This window comes from Nansenia antarctica (genome assembly GCF_963989245.1).
Source record: "Nansenia antarctica genome assembly, chromosome: 5".
In the NCBI taxonomy this organism is placed as follows: Eukaryota; Metazoa; Chordata; class Actinopteri; order Argentiniformes; family Microstomatidae; genus Nansenia; species Nansenia antarctica.
In genome coordinates this window covers 8359883-8377382 of record NC_137690.1, presented here as the reverse complement: position 1 = coordinate 8377382, position 17500 = coordinate 8359883, and the positions used below count along the sequence as shown (strand labels likewise).

Genomic DNA, 17500 nt, shown 5'->3' with positions numbered 1-17500 from the left:
TCATCACTGAAGATGAGCTGAAGAAGGTCCATGACTTTGAGGAGCAGTGCATCGAGGAGTACTTCAGAGAGAAAGACGACCGCTTCAACTCCTCAAACGATGAGAGGATTAGAGTGACGTCTGAGAGGTTGGGCGAGATACGCTGAGATATGCTGTTGTGAAATAAGATAAGATAAGATCCCCCTAGGCTAGAGAGGCTAGGCAGACATAAGACATTACATTCACCACTTCCATCATAAAGCAAAATTGTCAAGGCAAGGCAAGGCAAGGCAAGTTTATTTGTATAGCACATTTCATACAACAGGGGCAATTCAAAGTGCTTTACATACATTATTTAAAATTACAGCAAGAGGAGCATAAGAAAATAAAAATTACAATGAATAAAAGCAAATATAAGAAGTAAATAGATAAAAACATTTAAAAAGACAATAGTTAATGGAAAAAAGACATTGATAGAAGTGTTTGTGTTTAATCATAACTGGTGCAAAACATGAAGGTTTTTAGCTTAGATTTAAATATTTTAAGGGTTTGGGCCTGTTTGATTTCTTCAGGGTTTTTGTTCCAGGAGCATGCAGCAGCGTGACTGAAAGCTGCTGCACCGTGTTTTGTTTTTACTCTTGGAATTATTAGCTGATTTGTCTCAGCTGACCTTAGGGACCTTGCGGGAATATAGGGTGGGAGGAGATCTGACCATTTTGTGATTTGTATGTAATTAGGAGGATTTATTTGTCAAATAAGTATCCTGAAACATATATAGCCTATGCTGTCTTTTACTGGTTATATACTGTATATATATGTTACGGTACATGTGGGAAAACTAGGTTCAGGGTTAGGTGCTACGTCGACTTGGTACATGCTGGCATGTCTAACCCTAACCCTAATCCTATCCCTACCCCTACCCCTACCCCTACCCCTAACCCTAACCGTAGCTCCCTAGCACCTAACCTTAACCCTAGTTTTCCCACATGTACCGTGTTCCCACATGTACCGTAACATATATATACAGTAATAATAATATTAATAATAATAATAATACATAAGACTTATATAGCACTTTTATAGACACTCAAAGACGCTTAAGTAGCTAATACTATCCCCCCCCTCCCCTTCAGAGTGGAGAACATGGCGATGCGTCTGGAGGAGGTCAACGAGAGGGAACACTTCATGAAGGCTTCCCTCCAGACAGTGGACATCCGTCTGGCCCAGATGGAGGAGCTGATCGGTCGGATTGCCGTGGCCCTGGAGCGAGTCACGGGGGTGGAGCGCGGCGAGGTCAACAAGGCGCGTTCCCGCACCTCCTCCGACTGCACCGACTCCGCCTACGTCCTGCGGCAGGGGGAGTGTCCCGACGCGGCGTACATCCTGCGGCAGAGCAGCTTCAACAGTACGGAGGGGAACTCCGCCTACCGTCTACAGGAGGCTCTGGAGGCTGGGGCCGAGGGCTCCATGTCCCCCCCCTCGCCCACCAGCCTGGCCACGCGCACGCGCAGCCACTCCTTCTACGTGGGCGGGAGCGGCAGCCGTGACCACCGCCAGAGCGGCGCCGACCGGGCCGAGAGCTTCTTCAAGGAGCGCTCCCTCAGCCTCCACCGAGCCAACAGCTCGCAGTCGGTCGCCTCCGGCGCCACCTCCAAGGAATCCAGGCCCCTCCCCCTGGCCACGCTGTCCGTCTCCCAGCAGCACCGCCCCTCCTCCTGCATCGACATCTACGTGTCCGCCTCGGAGGAGGCGGGGCCGACCGAGTCCTACCTCGACCCTCTCCGGATGGCCCCGCCCCTCCGGCGAGACTCCTCCCTCCACTCGGAGATCATGGAGGCGGTGCTGTCGGGAGGGCGGGACTACAGCGGCGGTAGCGGCGGCGGCGCGCTGAGCGAGGGCGGGGCCGTGTTCGAGGACAGCGCGGCCGCAGACCTGTCGCTGTGCTCCGGCCACCTGCTCCCCGACAGCACCCTGCCTCCCTGGGACCTGGAGCCCTCCCCTCCCCCCTCCGCGGGCCTGCTGGAGCGCTCCAAGAGCAGCCGCTACTTGTCCCGGACCGGGGGGGCCTTCCTGGACGAGCCGCCCCTGGTGAAGTCCCACAGCCTCATGTTCACGCCGCGGGGCTGCTACGGAGGCATCGGCATCGCCGGGGTCCAGGTCAAAGCGGCGGAGTACACCAGCATCACCGACTGCATCGACACGCGCTGCTACTCCTCCCCGTACACGGCGGCCGAGCGCTCCCAGTCCCCGGGGGGGTCCACCTCCTTCCCCTTCGACAAGCCCCCGGACATGGGCGCCTCCCACCCGGAGCGGGAGGCGGAGCTTAGCCACACGGAGTCGGACCCGGAAGACCCCGAGGAGCTGCTCCCCGCCCCCGACCTCTATCGCATGGCGGGGACCAGCGGGACCCCCTTATGCTCCCCCCTCTCCAGAATGGAGCGGGCCAACAGCTGCTCCTCGGACGACTCCCACCCGTCGCTGGCCCCGCCCCACAGCCACAGGAAGAGCCTGTCTGTCAGCGAGAGGATGGAGAGGGGGCTGGGGGCCCCGGGGGTTCCGGGGGGGGCAGACAGGGGCCGGGGAGGGGCGGGAGGGGCCCTGGGGGGGGCCAGGAACCCGTTCCTGAGGAGCAAGTCTGGGGCGCGGCCCGAGGCCAAGACAGACAGCCTCTCCATGAGGAAGCTGACCACGCCCTCGGCGTTCCGCAGCTTCGACAGCAGACACAACTACACGTGACAATGAGGAAGTGAAACCACACACTCTGTTACACAGGACGATAGGGCCGGGGTAGGGGGGGGGGGGGGGGGCCGGAGGGGCCAGGAGGGGTAGGGGAGGTCAAAGGTCACGGCGGAGGAGGGGAGGCGGAGGAGAGGGTCCTTACAAAGTCTGAAACAAAGCGCTACGAATCTATAGGGTAGTTTTTACCTCCTCCTGTAGCTTACTTCCTCTCATTGGGTGTATGTTGGGTGATGGAAGGTGTGTGCTGTCTGTCCTACAGCCTTTTTAGTCAAGTCTCTCATTCTGTCACTACTGTCGTTACATCGCCTTCTCTGTCACATGACATTCGCCCACTGGGGGAGTGAAGCACCACTCACCCTGTATCGGAGACAAGAGTTTAGCGGGAGTCGAGAAAGTATAGAGTTATGGCCACCCGTTGCAATTCTATCCCAACTGGAAGGTCAGTATTGCCACCTCAACCCTAAATTTCCTCAGGTTCCCTCCTTACTTCCTCCTCTCGTCGATAGACTGTGCATCATGCCAGTGGAAGTTGCCGTACTCACTCGCTGCTCCTGTGTTTCTCCTCCCCACACACGCGAACATATTAGGCCACACATAGTAGGCCTGTGTTAACTGTAGTAGTAGAACCGTGTAAACAATGGAGGTTAGTTTAGAAAGCAGTATGAAAATAGCTCAGCTGGTGACACAGCGTTGATGGTCAAACTTGGTGTGAGTGACTGTCACCACCGGGAGGCACTCTGAATTCATACACTTCACAGGGCTCAAACACACACCGTTTTGTGTCCCTGGTTTTAAATCATGCTCAGTGCCGTAGTATTGATTCAGCACAGCGCTGAGGTCAAAGGTCGCCATGGTGTCAATCTATTTATTTGCGTGGATCAATCCCCAAACACCTAGGCTTATTCTCTCTATCTCTCTCTCTCTCTCACACACACACACACACACACACACACACACACACACACACACACAGACAGACACATAAATTGATAATAAATGAAAGTCCACACAACCTCCAGATATAACCTATACAGATTATTTAGACTCCCAATATCATTTGTTCTATTCGATCACCTTTGCCCAGTGCAATCTCCACACTGAACACAAGAGGGAGCTGTGAGCCTGCTTGAGAAGTTGGTCATCCCTAAGAATCCATCAAACAGTGTCTTTTATCTTTTTTAGCCTACAATCATGCAACATGGCAGGTAGTAGTCTTACCTTTTCCTTCATGTCCGTGGCAGCAACAGTCAGTTGCATGGGTCGCACACTGGCCTATAAGCTATCATTGGATCCGTCCTTCTCATATTTCTTTCTTTCTTTTTTCTTTTTTTGTCATTCATGATTTTTATTTATTTCAAGTGAAGCTCTGCTTCAGCTGGCCAGAGTAATGTCTTAGAAAAGAAAATGGCAGAGAGATTGACTGCAAAAAAAACAAAAAACATATAGGATAGTGTACATTTGAAGAGTGGAAAGGGGGAATTGGAGGGGAGGATGGTTACATTATTTCAGAAGGAAGAGCTATTTGAAACATTAGAATTGTGAAACTTGATGAGAGTCGACTCTGTGAATGATATGCATTTTTCCCGGGGGTTGATGTTGTAACCAGGAATATAGCAGGGGATCAGTGTTGTTTTTTAAAATATCTTTATTTATTACATCTCAAAAGGTCGAACAGGGAATGGAATACCTGGTATGACATGTGTATAACAATGGAACAAGATGAGTGACATCACTATTACAGGTTCTCAATTTAGTTATTTTTCATGTTTGTGTTTTATATTTGATCATTATTACATTAATTCAGTTTAATTATATTGCAATTGCTTTGATTGGTTGCATTTATTCACCTGTTTTCTTGCTTATATGAATAACTGAATGCCTGTTTGAAATACTAAATGACTATCTATATCTTCTCACTGCTATTCTGTCTAATTTCAAGTATTTTGAATTATTACAAGCTTTTAAAACGAATAAAAGGGGACACCCACAAGCACTCAACACTGATGTATTACATTATTATATATAAACTAAATATATTATAGAATTAAATTACTATATTGTACATCTGAATTATTTTTATGTTCTTCAGCAGCTGACGTAACATTTTCTGACATAATGTTGACCTAGCAATAAACAGCTGCACACATGACCAAAACAAGGGTGCCTTCCTGGCTCCTGGCTACTTCTAAATTCAGTAGCTGCTCAAACATCAACAGGAAATGTGCACATTATGTATTGCCCTTTTCTAAATCTATTGACACCAATTTCAGTGATTCTTTTCACAAAGGTATAGTTTCACAGTCCCCAAAAGACCTGATTGTAACTTTTCCCACTTCTGTCTATACAGTGTGTTTAGGGGTAATACAGTTCATTTCTGAAGGGTGTTTACAGGATTTGGGGGAGAAAAAAAACATTGCTTTTCATGGCTAAAAAAACATCTTGCGCAATACATTGAGACACTGACAGAACCCCCAAAAAGGAGGAGGAGGTAGTGGTGGTCTGGTACATGCACTCTGTCCCTGTGGGTGTTCCTGTTCCTGTTCTGACAGACTGCAGCTCTCTGTGTGTATCTTTACTCCTGATCCGAATGTTTCATTTGCCTTATGTCCTGTCGTCACCTAGGGATGTTTTAAAATAACCTGTGACGCTGCTTCCTTTGTCTCGTGAGGTTGTAGAAGCCAGAGTGATGGCAGGGAAATGGTGTCATATGAACTGAAAACCAAAAAAAAGATAGAAACCAGGGAGAAAATGGGCCCCCAAAAAAAAAAAAGAAGGAATATTTCAACCTCTCTCGAGCAGAAGGCTTCCAATTAATCACTGTGCTTTATGCATTGAACCCAAATTCTCATGGGATCTTATCAAATCTATCTGTGTTTTTATTGTGTAAGGAAATGTGATATGACATCTCACTCTCGATTGTGTTCTGACTGTGACTCCCATCTGGCCTGCCCCTTTTGTAGACACAGGGGTCAGCGGGTTCAAGACAACCAAACCAACTATGAGCCTTATGTGCCGTACAGTACATGAGTGCTTGGAACTAGGAAACACTTGAAATGTCCAACTAGGAAACTTCTTGTACAAAGATGATACTTGAGTTTCCCCACATACTCAACCAATAGGAAGCTCTTACGCAAATAATATGTTCATTTTAAAACTCAGAAGTTCAGAGATTCCAAGGTCGCATGAAGGCAGCATTAATCCGACCGATAATTCCACTGAGTGGAAGGAGGAGGCCTATATGGATGGGTGGTTATCTGTTATTGGTGCATTCACATGCTCCTCTGAACCTCTGAACTAACCACTTTGATTTGGCATACAATTTGGAGTAGCACTCCTCGATGCTACTCGATTCGGAGATTCTTCTGAGTGGGAAACTCCAAGTCTCTAAGTTGGAAATATCTCAGTTTCCTATTTCCAATGAGCATTTGAATGCAGCATATATAACGCAGCACATGTCTCCCATTGGTTGAACACCATGGCCACGGAAGGGACTTGGCATTAGGGAGGCTGTGGAAGAGAGTTAGGATGGCAGTCCGGTTCTCCTCCTAGGGCTTTTGGCCCATAGGTGCTGCTGCTTTGGTCCTCTACTTCACAGGGGCTATCACACTTGCAAAAAAGTGATATTCGTCAATCCAACTCAGTCCGCAGTGTTGTGGTTCTGAGTATGAAAGGAAAGTGAATCGTTCATGAGACTCAGAGCGGGCCCCTTGGGCTATCAGCTTGGGGCTATAATAACCAGTCATTTATTTTCTTCTTTCTTTTTTTTTCCTTTTTGAAGAGGGACATGCCAGGACACACACATGTCCATAGCACTTCTAACTCATGTGTAAATGCTCTGTAAATGTTTTGTATACGTTGCCGTGGCTGTTGTACAAGATATCAATATATGAAATAAAAGGGAGGTCTATGTGTGTGTGAGGAACCTGACAGAAATGACAGTAGCCTATAGTAATACTGGAGGTGTGCCAATGCGATCCAACAAAACCTAATGTACAGTATTTTCTAAATATTTTCCTATACTGTAGCATACAGTTTTGTGAATCATAGACTATGGGTATAATTTTAAAGAGGTTTTTATTTATTCCCTCAATCTGTTGGTGAGTACTCGTACGCTAAAGAGGAGTCCAAGCACATGTTTTCTGCAATAAATGCTGATATTGTAGTTTTAATTGAGGGGACTTCATCTTCCAGCAGTCTCACTTTATTTAGTGTCCTTTAATGCATGCAGTTCTTCCATTGAGGTTGTACAGAGATTCTGTAAAAAGAAAGAAAGAAAGAAAGAGAGAGAGTGAGAGGGAGAGAGGGAGAGAGAGAGAGAGAGAGAGAGAGAGAGAGAGAGAGAGAGAGAGGGAGAGAGAGAGAGAGAGAGAGAACGAGAGGGAACGAGATTATAACTTACACCACAGTAGTGAGTATTTGGGACGCAAATACAAATCTGTATTATTCAATGTGAATAGGATCATGTCTGGCATGCATTACTAAATAAACAAATACATAAACTACTGTGTACTTCTGTTTCACCGTGCAGCCTCGCAGTAAGCTACCAAGCAGATCTCATAGACTTATTCTAGGCGCCATAGGTGTGACCCAGCCGCAACATCCACTGACAGCTAGTGGGATGTCGGTGCTGCATATGCATTTCATAAATCAAACCATCAAAGAGGATCTGTGGAGGTTTACATCCAGTAGGCTGGGGAGTAGTTGAGGGGGGGGGGGGGGGCAGAGGTTTACTACTCTCACCATGTTAGGCCTAGGTTAGGCTGACATTCAAACACACTGCACTGACCTTACCCACTCTCACACACACACAGACACACACACAGACACACACACACACACACACACACACACACAGATAGAACATCTATGGTCACACACACCAACAAGGTCTCTAATGGTGCATCAAAGCACCTATTTCATTATAAATCAACGATATTACAGGACGGCCTAGCCCTAGGCCCTAGGGGCAACTGTAAAAGCCGGCCACGCCGTTGTCATCTGGTTGTAAACATCAAAGAGACACAGATAGTGACACAGTCAAGTGAAGCAGCACATTTGCCGCAGTTGTCGCCATGCATCGGCACCCCGCTGGCCCTAAAATCACACCACTCTCACTCTCAACAGGTGCTGGCCCCTGGACTGGTGCGCTCTCACACTATGGACTGCAGTGGGACACTAGAATTATAAGGTTCTATCTCCGTTTAGGGTAGTTCAGAGATATTGAGCGTCAAAGTTTTTACATTCCATTAAGTTTTGTGAGATGGAACCTTTGTGTTTTATGAATTACTAACTCAAAAATGTCAACATTTTTAAAAAATAACACCACACAGGCATTAATAAACACCTGATGGATCAGATTATGTCAAAAACTCAATTTTGACAAAAATGGAGATAGAACCTTATTAATTCTAACGTCACGTCCTGCTAAATCTCGTTTGTTTTGAGAGGAATATGAGACTTTAAATGGATGGATAAGCGAAAACAAAACATGATGTGGACCAGGCTACGCCAACACTTCTGTGTTTGTATCTGGTGCCCTAGTTGTGGCGGCGGCGGCGCGTGCGAGTTCACCCTCAGTTCACGGGAGAGAACATTCTGTTCTTTGCTTACTCGCACGTGCTCGCTCTCTCACTCTCACTCTCACTCTCTCTCTCTCTCTCTCTCTCTCTCTCTCTCTCTCTCTCTCTCTCTCTCTCTCTCTCTCTCTCGCGCTCTCTCTGTCTGTCTTTCGCACGCACGCACACACACGTGCGCGCGCACACACACACACACATACACACACACACACACACACACACACACACACACAGCACAGCACAGGACAGGAGAGTTGGAATAACGTGTCAATAACAACGTGATCCGAATCTGAACACTATACTGTCGGAAAGGGGGGGAATAAGGGTGTAGCCGCGATAGCAATAACAACCAGTCTTATTCCAAGGACATGTTGATCAGTGCAGCGCAGTGGAGATTACCAGGGGGGCACTGTCAGGGGGGGCACTGTCAGGGGGGGCACACTGTCGTCCCGGGACGTCCCCGCCTCCACTCACTGTTTTTCGGTTATGTGAGGTACCCCTTCCCAACGGGTGTGGGGGAGATTCTTTCCAGAGACAACTCGTGACGTTAGAATTATAAGGTTCTATCTCCATTTTGGTCAAAATTGAGTTTTTTTACATAATCTGATCCATTAATCTGTGTGGTGTTATTTTTAAAATGTTGACATTTTTGAGTTATTAATTCATAAAATACAAAGGTTCCATCTCACAAAACATAATGGAATGTCAAAACTTTGACGCTCAATGTCTCTGAACTGCCCTAAACTGAGATAGAACCTTATTATAATTCTAAACTCACGAAGTTGCACACACTGAGGCCGCGTTTAAGCAATACACGCTATTGATTAGTGTGCATTGATTGATGAGTGTAACATGTAGACATTTAGGGGGCGTTTTCCCAGACGCAGATTAAATGTTGACCTGGGACTAAATCACAGCACATGGAGAATCCTTTCTAGGATTGCTTTCTAGGATTAGTTAGGGAAACCGGCCAACAGAGGCCATCACCAGTGTGATTGATAGATGAATCGGTTAGATCGATGGTTCCCTTGTTTAAGTCGATGTGACTGTGTTCGGAGTTCGGACCACGTTTGGAGCGCCGGGGCGTGTTGGTTTCGGGTCACACGTCAGTATCATCGTCAACGGCAGTTCGTGAGTTTAGAATTATAAGGTTCTATCTCCGATTAGGGTAGTTCCGAGATATTGAGCGTCAAAGTTTTTCCATTCCATTATGTGAGATGGAACCTTTGTATTTCATGAATTACTAACTCAAAAATGTAAACATTTAAAAAAAATAACACCACACAGGCATTAATAAACACCTAATGGATCAGATTATGTAAAAAAAAACTCAATTTTGACAAAAATGGAGATAGAACCTTATAATTCTAACCTCACGATTTAGTGCCTCACGCACGACACATTGTAACCAAATATGTTGACAACAATTATAGCCTTAAGAACCGCAGACACAATGACGCAGTGAGTCACCGCGGTATCCTGTTATGACTGCTGACGGCACGCAAGGGCATACGAACACAGACGAGATATGCGATGCGTCTTAAAATATTGCATTTATGAGCGTCGACATACGTTCCCACGTCATTTCACGTGTGTGGCTGGCGCAGCATGGCTCTGGATGCATAATGCGGAAGCGACGATGTAGAACGTATGGCTCAAAGCTCCAAAGCTCAGCACTTTGTTCTAAAAAAAAAAAAAAAAAAAGAAGCTGTCCTGGTGTGAACCGCCTACTGCACTCATGGCATGTGGCGTGTACATTAGGGGAGAGGGTCCCGTTACGCGCAGCCCCCATTGGCCGATTCACCTCCCTTCTTTAGGCATTGCCACATACATCGTGAGGTTAGAATTATAAGGTTCTATCTCCGTTTAGGGTAGTTCAGAGATATTGAGCGTCAAAGTGTTCACATTCCATTATGTTTTGTGAGATGTATTTTATTAAATTACTAACTAAAAAATGTCAACATTTTTAAAAAATAACACCACACAGGCATTAATAAACACCTAATGGATCAGATTATGTAAAAAACTCAATTTTGACAAAAATGGAGATAGAACCTTATAATTCTAAGCTCACGTACATGCTACTACTCTAACGGAAGCAGCAATGTAGATCTCTCCAAATGAATCCATAGGACTTGACACGAATTGCGTGCATTTGAAGCAGATACAAAACGAATGTCCCATAGCTACATGGATCAGAGAGCTAGACTTAAGTTGTGACCCGTGTGAAGGTGTTTAGAAGTGACCACGTGGACGGAACATGCAATGCAAAACAGCAAACTATAAATTAAGCTCAAGGGAAAAACAAGAGTGAAGCACCCCAGACCAGACCCATCGCGCTAAGAACTCTTCTGAGAAGTGGCCTTGTTACCTAGAACACACTATAGCGGGTAATGGATCTCTTACTGACGACATGAAACTATGTGGGACGTTCCCTAAACACTGACCTAATAACCTCAGAGCTTGTTGTGTGAACTCGTGCCAGGACATTGGCTGTGGCTAATAAATAGAGTAATAGTAGTGATAAGAAACCCTGAAAACAAATAAATCCTATGTTATGAATAGGTAAGTATGTTGAGGTGCGTGAGGTTACTGTACACAGGAGTCCTTGGCTTGACTGTACCTTGTAGGTCTATTGATTGTCTATATCACAAATTCATGTCAACTATATCGAATGGACATTGTTTCTATTCTATTTATTTTTTGCGGAAATCATTATGATTTTTTGTATGTATTAATTTATTAATACAATGTAAAAAAAATGTATATATTAAATATTATTATGATTACAATTAATAACATTTATTTTTTATTTTTAATTGTATGATTATCATACAAGCAAATTCGTGTCTGGCAATCTTTTTTATTGAAACATGTTCCTGGCTGCGTTGCATAGAGCTGTTAGGAAGAATGGCCGAAATGCGCCGTGACCCTGTAAAGAGGACATTCGAGCGGTATGTGTGCGATTGTATGGCAGGGCCGTCCCCTTTTCATTCTATCCGTCATACCATTGGCCCTCTCTCCTGTCAGTCAATCTATTGAATGGGCTATTCCGAGTACTGTATACAAAAATACGTCACCGTTACTCGTAGCCAATAGGAACTCCGTTTTATTATGACACCGTGGGATTCCGCGAAATTGGTTCTTGGAGTTGAGGAACTGCTTCATGCAGTAAAATAGGACAAGTTGACGCAAGTGTGAGGGGCAGAAAGAAGGCTTAGACGAATCTCTAACACCATTGATGGACTTCTGATTTATTTTTTTTAGAATAAAATCATAGCTTTCACACAAGAGGAAGTGGATTGTGTTTCTGATCTTGTAGCCTGTTTAAACTGCGTTTGTCTGGTCCCTTTCGGTGAAACGCATCCCTTTGAGGTAAGCGAGTCACATTGAGGACGACACGTGTGGAAGGTAAACCACGTTTCCTGGATTTCCTGCGATGTGAAGACGCCTTCCTTCCTAACAATTAACCGGATTGATTAGAGCGCCATTTGAAGCGGAGTATATCACAGACCCTTCTACATAAGACAATACAGTGTGTTCTCGGTTAAAGACCCAATTTCACCGGTAATGTCGGAGGTTGATCACGCTGTGGAGGAGAGTTTAGTCTCGATCTCTAACCACCGACCCGCCGTGGGGGACACTTGTCCGGACACAATGTTGTCCGCAGAGGACATGTCCAAAGAGAACCAGGAGAACAGGACTTTATTGATGGTGGCGATGATTTTGCTCGACTTGAAACAATGTAACCCGTTGAACGCATGTGGTGGCGGTGGGGGGGGCAGCACTCGGTGCTTGGCCGAGAGTGACGCCAGCAACCAGGTTAATAAGGGACACCGGGGGGTCGCGGGTCGCCGGTTGAACGGGGACAAGCGGGGCACGGGGGGGCGTGCACGGGCACGGCAGAACACGGCAACGACGCAGTCACGGAACAAGAAGGCGGCGGCGATCGTGCCCGTGTCCCCCGAGAAGAGACACTGCTGCCCCTTTACCGGATGTGGTAAAATGTACGGCAAGTCATCTCACCTCAAAGCCCACCTGAGAGTACATACTGGTGAGTGGTCTATTAGAGTGGTCTATCTATTAGACTTCAGCCTAAAGCCCTTGTAACTATTCAGTGTTGTGGGTACTTGATCAGTGTTTTTTTGTGTGTAGAACTTCAGTTGGATCACACAAAATCATCATAGGCATAAATTCAAATGGGGTCAATGGGTTCGCTCATTGTTCTATGATCTGGGCAACATATTCACCCATCCCATCCCAGAAGTGACTCAGGGCGAGTACGCACAGGGAGTTGAGTGATTTCATGTCTGAGCGACGAAATCCCGTACAAATGACAGGAATTGTCTTTCTATGTATTTGCACTGCGGGGGTGTGACCGTGGGGAGTGGGGGGGGGGGGCGGGGGTGTGACCGTGGGGGGAGTGGGGGGGGGGGCGGTGCCGTTTTCTGTTGACACGCTCAGAGCAACGAGAACAGCATGTGCCGCCCTAGTAGTTCGAAGAAGGACCGTAGGCTATTTCATAACGACTCGTGTTTTTTCTTATTATTATGAAATAGGCTAGTGTTTACACATTTTGATGTTTTTTTTTTTTTTTTTTTTTTTAACCATTTGATTTTTTGTTGTTGCTGAAAATATAGCTATGATTTCGTATTTATTGTAAAATGACAGTTAATGAAATTAGGCATATGGACTACAATTGTTTTACTTCACACAATTCTAGAAGAACATTATAGGCTATAAAAAGAAGCTTGCGTTGAGCCTAGTCAATAGTTGAAACTGAACCGGACAGCCCCATGTGTTTGAACTGCGTATCTGTATGATTACAGTATGTATACCCTCTGTGTACCTCTTTAAGGTCTGTCGCTTATTGCTAAACAAAGTACACAGTGTCAGATGTGGAATGATTTACACGGGTCACTGCGACATTGTTGTTCCCATGTTCGCAGCTAACCCTGCAACGCCATTTCCTCTGACGTCACGTAACCTACTTCACACCCCCACTCTTTCCTTGGGTTGGAAGCATGTGGCTCCATACACAGCACAAGGACTGTTGCAAGGGGGCTGATCTTTACAATCAATATTTTAGTCTCTCAAACCAAAACAGTAGGCCTAGGCTAGTAACCCAAAACAGGACTAAAGAAAGTATACATTTGGAATTATGGCATATTCAGAATAGGAAAGCATTCTAGAATAACAGATCTTTTCTGAAGGGGGGATCATAACAAGGGAGATTTATGGTTATGTAAAACATTCCCATGTGTCATTGAGTTTCATTCCTAGCCTATTTTAAACCCTGTCCCGCTCCTCCTCCTCCTCCTCCTTCTCCTCCTTCTCCTCCTCTCTCTTGGTGACTTGTGGGTGGTTCTTCCAGGTGAGAGGCCGTTCCAGTGCACCTGGCCAGATTGCAGTAAGAAGTTCTCCCGTTCGGACGAGCTGACGCGCCACCACCGCACGCACACGGGCGAGAAGCGCTTCACCTGCCCGCTGTGTGACAAGTGCTTCATGAGGAGCGATCACCTGACCAAGCACGCCCGCCGGCACGCAGACTTCCACCCCAGCATGCTCCAGCAGGGCCCCACAGCCCGGAGACGCCACTCCTCTGTCTCCCTCTCCTCCTCCGAGTCTGGAGACCAGAGCCCTGGGGTGTGAGGCACGCGCGCACACACACACACACACACACACACACACACACACATACATGAACACTTACACGCACGCATATGTGTAGTACATGCATAGATGTGCACACACTCACACACACACACACACACACACACCAGAGTCACACTACTTACACATTGGATGTCTTCTTTACATGACTGTAGTCCAATGTTATGCACACACACTGTCCTTTTACAAACCTTCTACTGCAGAAAGACAAAGTGAATGTAGGAGAATGTACATAATATTATTATTATTATTGTTAATAATAATAATACTCAGAGTGATAATATGAATGTAGTTAAAAGTGTTAGAGAATGTGTTTGATGTGTTGAAGATTACTGAACTTTAAACTTGAGAGAGAGAGAGAGAGAGGGCGAGGGGGGGGGGGTTGAAGTCATACAGCATAGCACATTTCACAATGAAAATTGCACATACCATTACCATGATCATTAGCTCCAAAGATCTTCGTTATGGACTGATAATCAAAGTCACATGTTGTTAATTATACGATTTATTATTTTCCCTGTGACATTTTAACAAGACAGTTGGTTAATCTTGCTTTCTCTGTGGTAATTCTGTGAAGACGTTACTGACAGTATGTTAATGCACAGCTTTATTACCATGTGCTCAGGTCTATTTGGTTATATGGGAATATTGTGTCACAGGTTAGCCATGTAGGCATACTGGTCACTAGCGACCCCTGGTGGTGAATCAACACTCATAAAATAAAGATGTACATCATGTACACACAAGTACATCATAGGGCCATAAGCCTGTTTGCAAGTTTTCCTTTTTTTTTTCTTTTTTTTTTTTACAATAAACACTTGTTTAGCAAATCCATCCTGTAGCAATGTAATATATTTGAGGTACAACATGTTTTTTTGTATCATGTTTCGTAACACTGCTAAAGGATGAGAGAGAGAGTGAATCACCTTTGTACTCATGTTTTATATAATACTTCACAAGGTATTAATAGTTCACAAATGGAGACTTCTCGAGGTTGATGATACATACTGGAGGCATCTGGTTGTCAACAGTGTTGATTTTATTGCCATATTATATTAACTGTTCATAGAATCCTAATGTAATGTTGTATGTTGGGTTTCTAGCAGGGTCTCAGATTATAACTGTACATGCTATACTGTGAACTGTCTTCTCCCTACAACTCTACACAATGGCCTACAGGGAAAACTACTTAGCTGAGCTTGAGCTTGATATTTAGATATGTAGCTTGATAAATTGTGCCTTTCAGCTTGAATTTTTCCTCAGCAGTCTAGAGGTTTTGAAGTTATTCCTGTGAAATGCTCATAAACTCTGTAATCTTGTATTTTCAGGATGAACCTGTGGATATCTTGTTACCATGTCTCACTGTACATAACTCTGTAATTAATTGTCCGAGGTCTTTAATATTAAAATGTTCTTTGTACATATTCATCTATTTGATGTCATTATTGTTTGCACACACACACACGCACACACCTACTCTCGTGAGAAACACAGCAGGCACGTTCACTTGGCTTTGTGTTTATTGGTATCATACACTACACAGAACAATAACATTGTTAAATACTGGAATGGAAGTGTTTACATGAGACCATAATTGTAACAGAAAAAAATTAATATCACCCGTGTCTAAATGTAAAAAAAAAAAAGCATACTTTCACAGACTGCAAATCCCTTTAAAAATAAATTAAGTCATGAGACTGGCAATAAATATACACGCTTTTTAAAATCTTCTCTACTTAAGGCATACTCTAATTGCAAACTAACTCAGAGATGTGAGCGTGTGAGAGACTCAGTGAGGGATTAGTGCTCGAAGTTAATGATATCAATGATCTTATGATCACATCTCCAACCAACCAATCACAGGAGACAAATATGGCACCCCACTCATAATAACTTGGCATTGTGTGAGCTCCTTTGACACTCTGTAGAGTGAACGGTTGAATCTCAAAAGTCTTCCCTCGATTCCTCGCGTCCACTCTCCTCCCGTCCTTCTTAAAATGCATCAGAGGAGAAGATTCCATAAGATTCTCCACTAAGACCTCCTCAGATGCGGAGGAAATGAGGACGCAAGGATTCGAGGACAGACTCCTGAGATTCACACAATGTGTCACTCGGGGGAGGAGGGGGGTTGACACTGTGGAAGGGATATGGTAGGATGTCACAATAAGCTGTCTTCAAAAAAGCTATCTCAAGTCTGCTCGTACCTACAGTAGCTTCACACAAAGCTACAGCCACTCAGTCCCTTTGTCCTCTATGGGGGCGAGTCCTGTAAGATAGCTAGCTGGAATAGCGTTGTGTTGTAAAATAAGTGCAACAACACGTGAGCAAAGTTCTGTATCTTTCCCTATTGATAAAAAGGTGTCGTACCAGATCATGAGGGTTGAAGTGTTGTACAAGTATGCACATTATCGCCTTAGAATCCAAAAAACAAAAATGTGCAAGAATAAGACATTCAAAATGATAAAAGTCAATCGAGAATCCAGATAGCAGTGTGTACAGTAGTAAGACATGGGAATAATAAATGGCCAATTCAAATATATTTCCCCAGTCCCATTTACAGTAGATGTTCTTCATGCATTTTGTCCCTTTGCGATACATTCATCCCTAAAAACTCAAAACTGTAAACACTTCAAACCTGCTGTACAAAATAAGGAAGAGGGAGAGAGAGTGGGGAGGTGGACTCGATGAGTGCAATGACCTGGTCAGTGTTACACAACCCTGCTCTCAGCAGTACCACCTGATCACAGCACCAGATATGTCCTAGGGATACCTAGCCCAGTGTTCACCTGTAATACACACCAGCACTTACAATCATAGTGATATCCCTCAATTAGAAACGAAAATCCATGACCCTCCAAAAAAAATACAGAATTCAACGCAATAAATAGGACCTTGAAGTCGGTAAGCAGAACGGCTGGATCAGCAGCTATCACAATGATATTTCTTTTCTTAGGGACATGAAAATCACTTTCCAATCAACTGACCTTTTTTGTCTTGTTGTTTCGATTTTCACCTACAGTGTTAAACAATATTGGCCAGGAGGGGGCGTCTGCGAGGCCTTTAGAGTGTGTTTCCTCCCAGATCTCAAACACAAACAGAAGTGCATGTCCTACCATAGGAGGAAGTAATCACTGTTAGTCGTAATTTAACATATTTATGTGTGGTTTTTTTTGTAGTTCATTTTCTCTTCTTCTCTTTTTTACTTTCTGTAAGGTAAGTTGATTATTTGTTGTCATATAATTATCATATTCTACCAATGCTCTCTGTCGCCGCTCTAGTGGCGGAGTAAACTCACTGCAGATGGGAGGGTTGGGTTATGTGTGTGTGTGTGTGTGTGTGTGTGTGTGTGTGTGTGTGTCTGTGTGTGTGGAAGGGGGGGGGGGGTGGTAGAAGAGAGGGGCGGGGTTACTGGATTTGACAGGCGGTGGAGGAGGTGGCCTGACAGCACATGCAGGTGGGGTTGACAGATTTGGGCGGTATCAGGTCCAGGTCCTCGTCATCTGGGATCTCGTCTAGACGGTAGCCGTCCTTCA

The 17500-nt window shown here is 45.1% G+C and overlaps 4 protein-coding genes across 10 annotated transcripts in view; 2 read left to right on the top strand and 2 right to left on the bottom strand.

Annotated features, from left to right (window-relative positions):
* trpm3 (transient receptor potential cation channel, subfamily M, member 3) overlaps positions 1–2715 on the top strand; it is a gene marked incomplete at both ends in the record, with an annotated part of 128221 nt that extends 125506 nt beyond the window's left edge. For all 4 annotated transcript variants that reach the window (XM_080532228.1, XM_080532227.1, XM_080532230.1 and 1 more), the window contains 2 exons: positions 1–127; positions 1113–2715. The exon at positions 1–127 is cut by the window's left edge and continues 6 nt beyond it. In XM_080532228.1, coding sequence (XP_080388354.1) covers positions 1–127; positions 1113–2715 — 1730 coding nt within the window. The remainder of the gene's footprint in view (positions 128–1112) is intronic.
* The window catches only part of lysmd3 (LysM, putative peptidoglycan-binding, domain containing 3), a 341091-nt gene that overhangs the window by 76868 nt on the left and 246723 nt on the right, over positions 1–17500 (bottom strand). The window lies entirely within an intron of this gene.
* klf9 (Kruppel like factor 9) lies at positions 11506–13946 on the top strand (the record flags this gene model as incomplete). The annotated part of the gene is made up of 2 exons (XM_080532199.1): positions 11506–12348; positions 13669–13946. Exons 1-2 carry the CDS (start codon positions 11865–11867, stop codon positions 13944–13946), a joined length of 762 nt encoding a protein of 253 aa, XP_080388325.1. The 5' UTR covers positions 11506–11864.
* fam219ab (family with sequence similarity 219 member Ab) overlaps positions 17373–17500 on the bottom strand; it is a gene marked incomplete at both ends in the record, with an annotated part of 6048 nt that continues 5920 nt past the window's right edge. For all 4 annotated transcript variants that reach the window (XM_080533062.1, XM_080533063.1, XM_080533064.1 and 1 more), the window contains one exon: positions 17373–17500. This exon is cut by the window's right edge. In XM_080533062.1, coding sequence (XP_080389188.1) covers positions 17373–17500 — 128 coding nt within the window.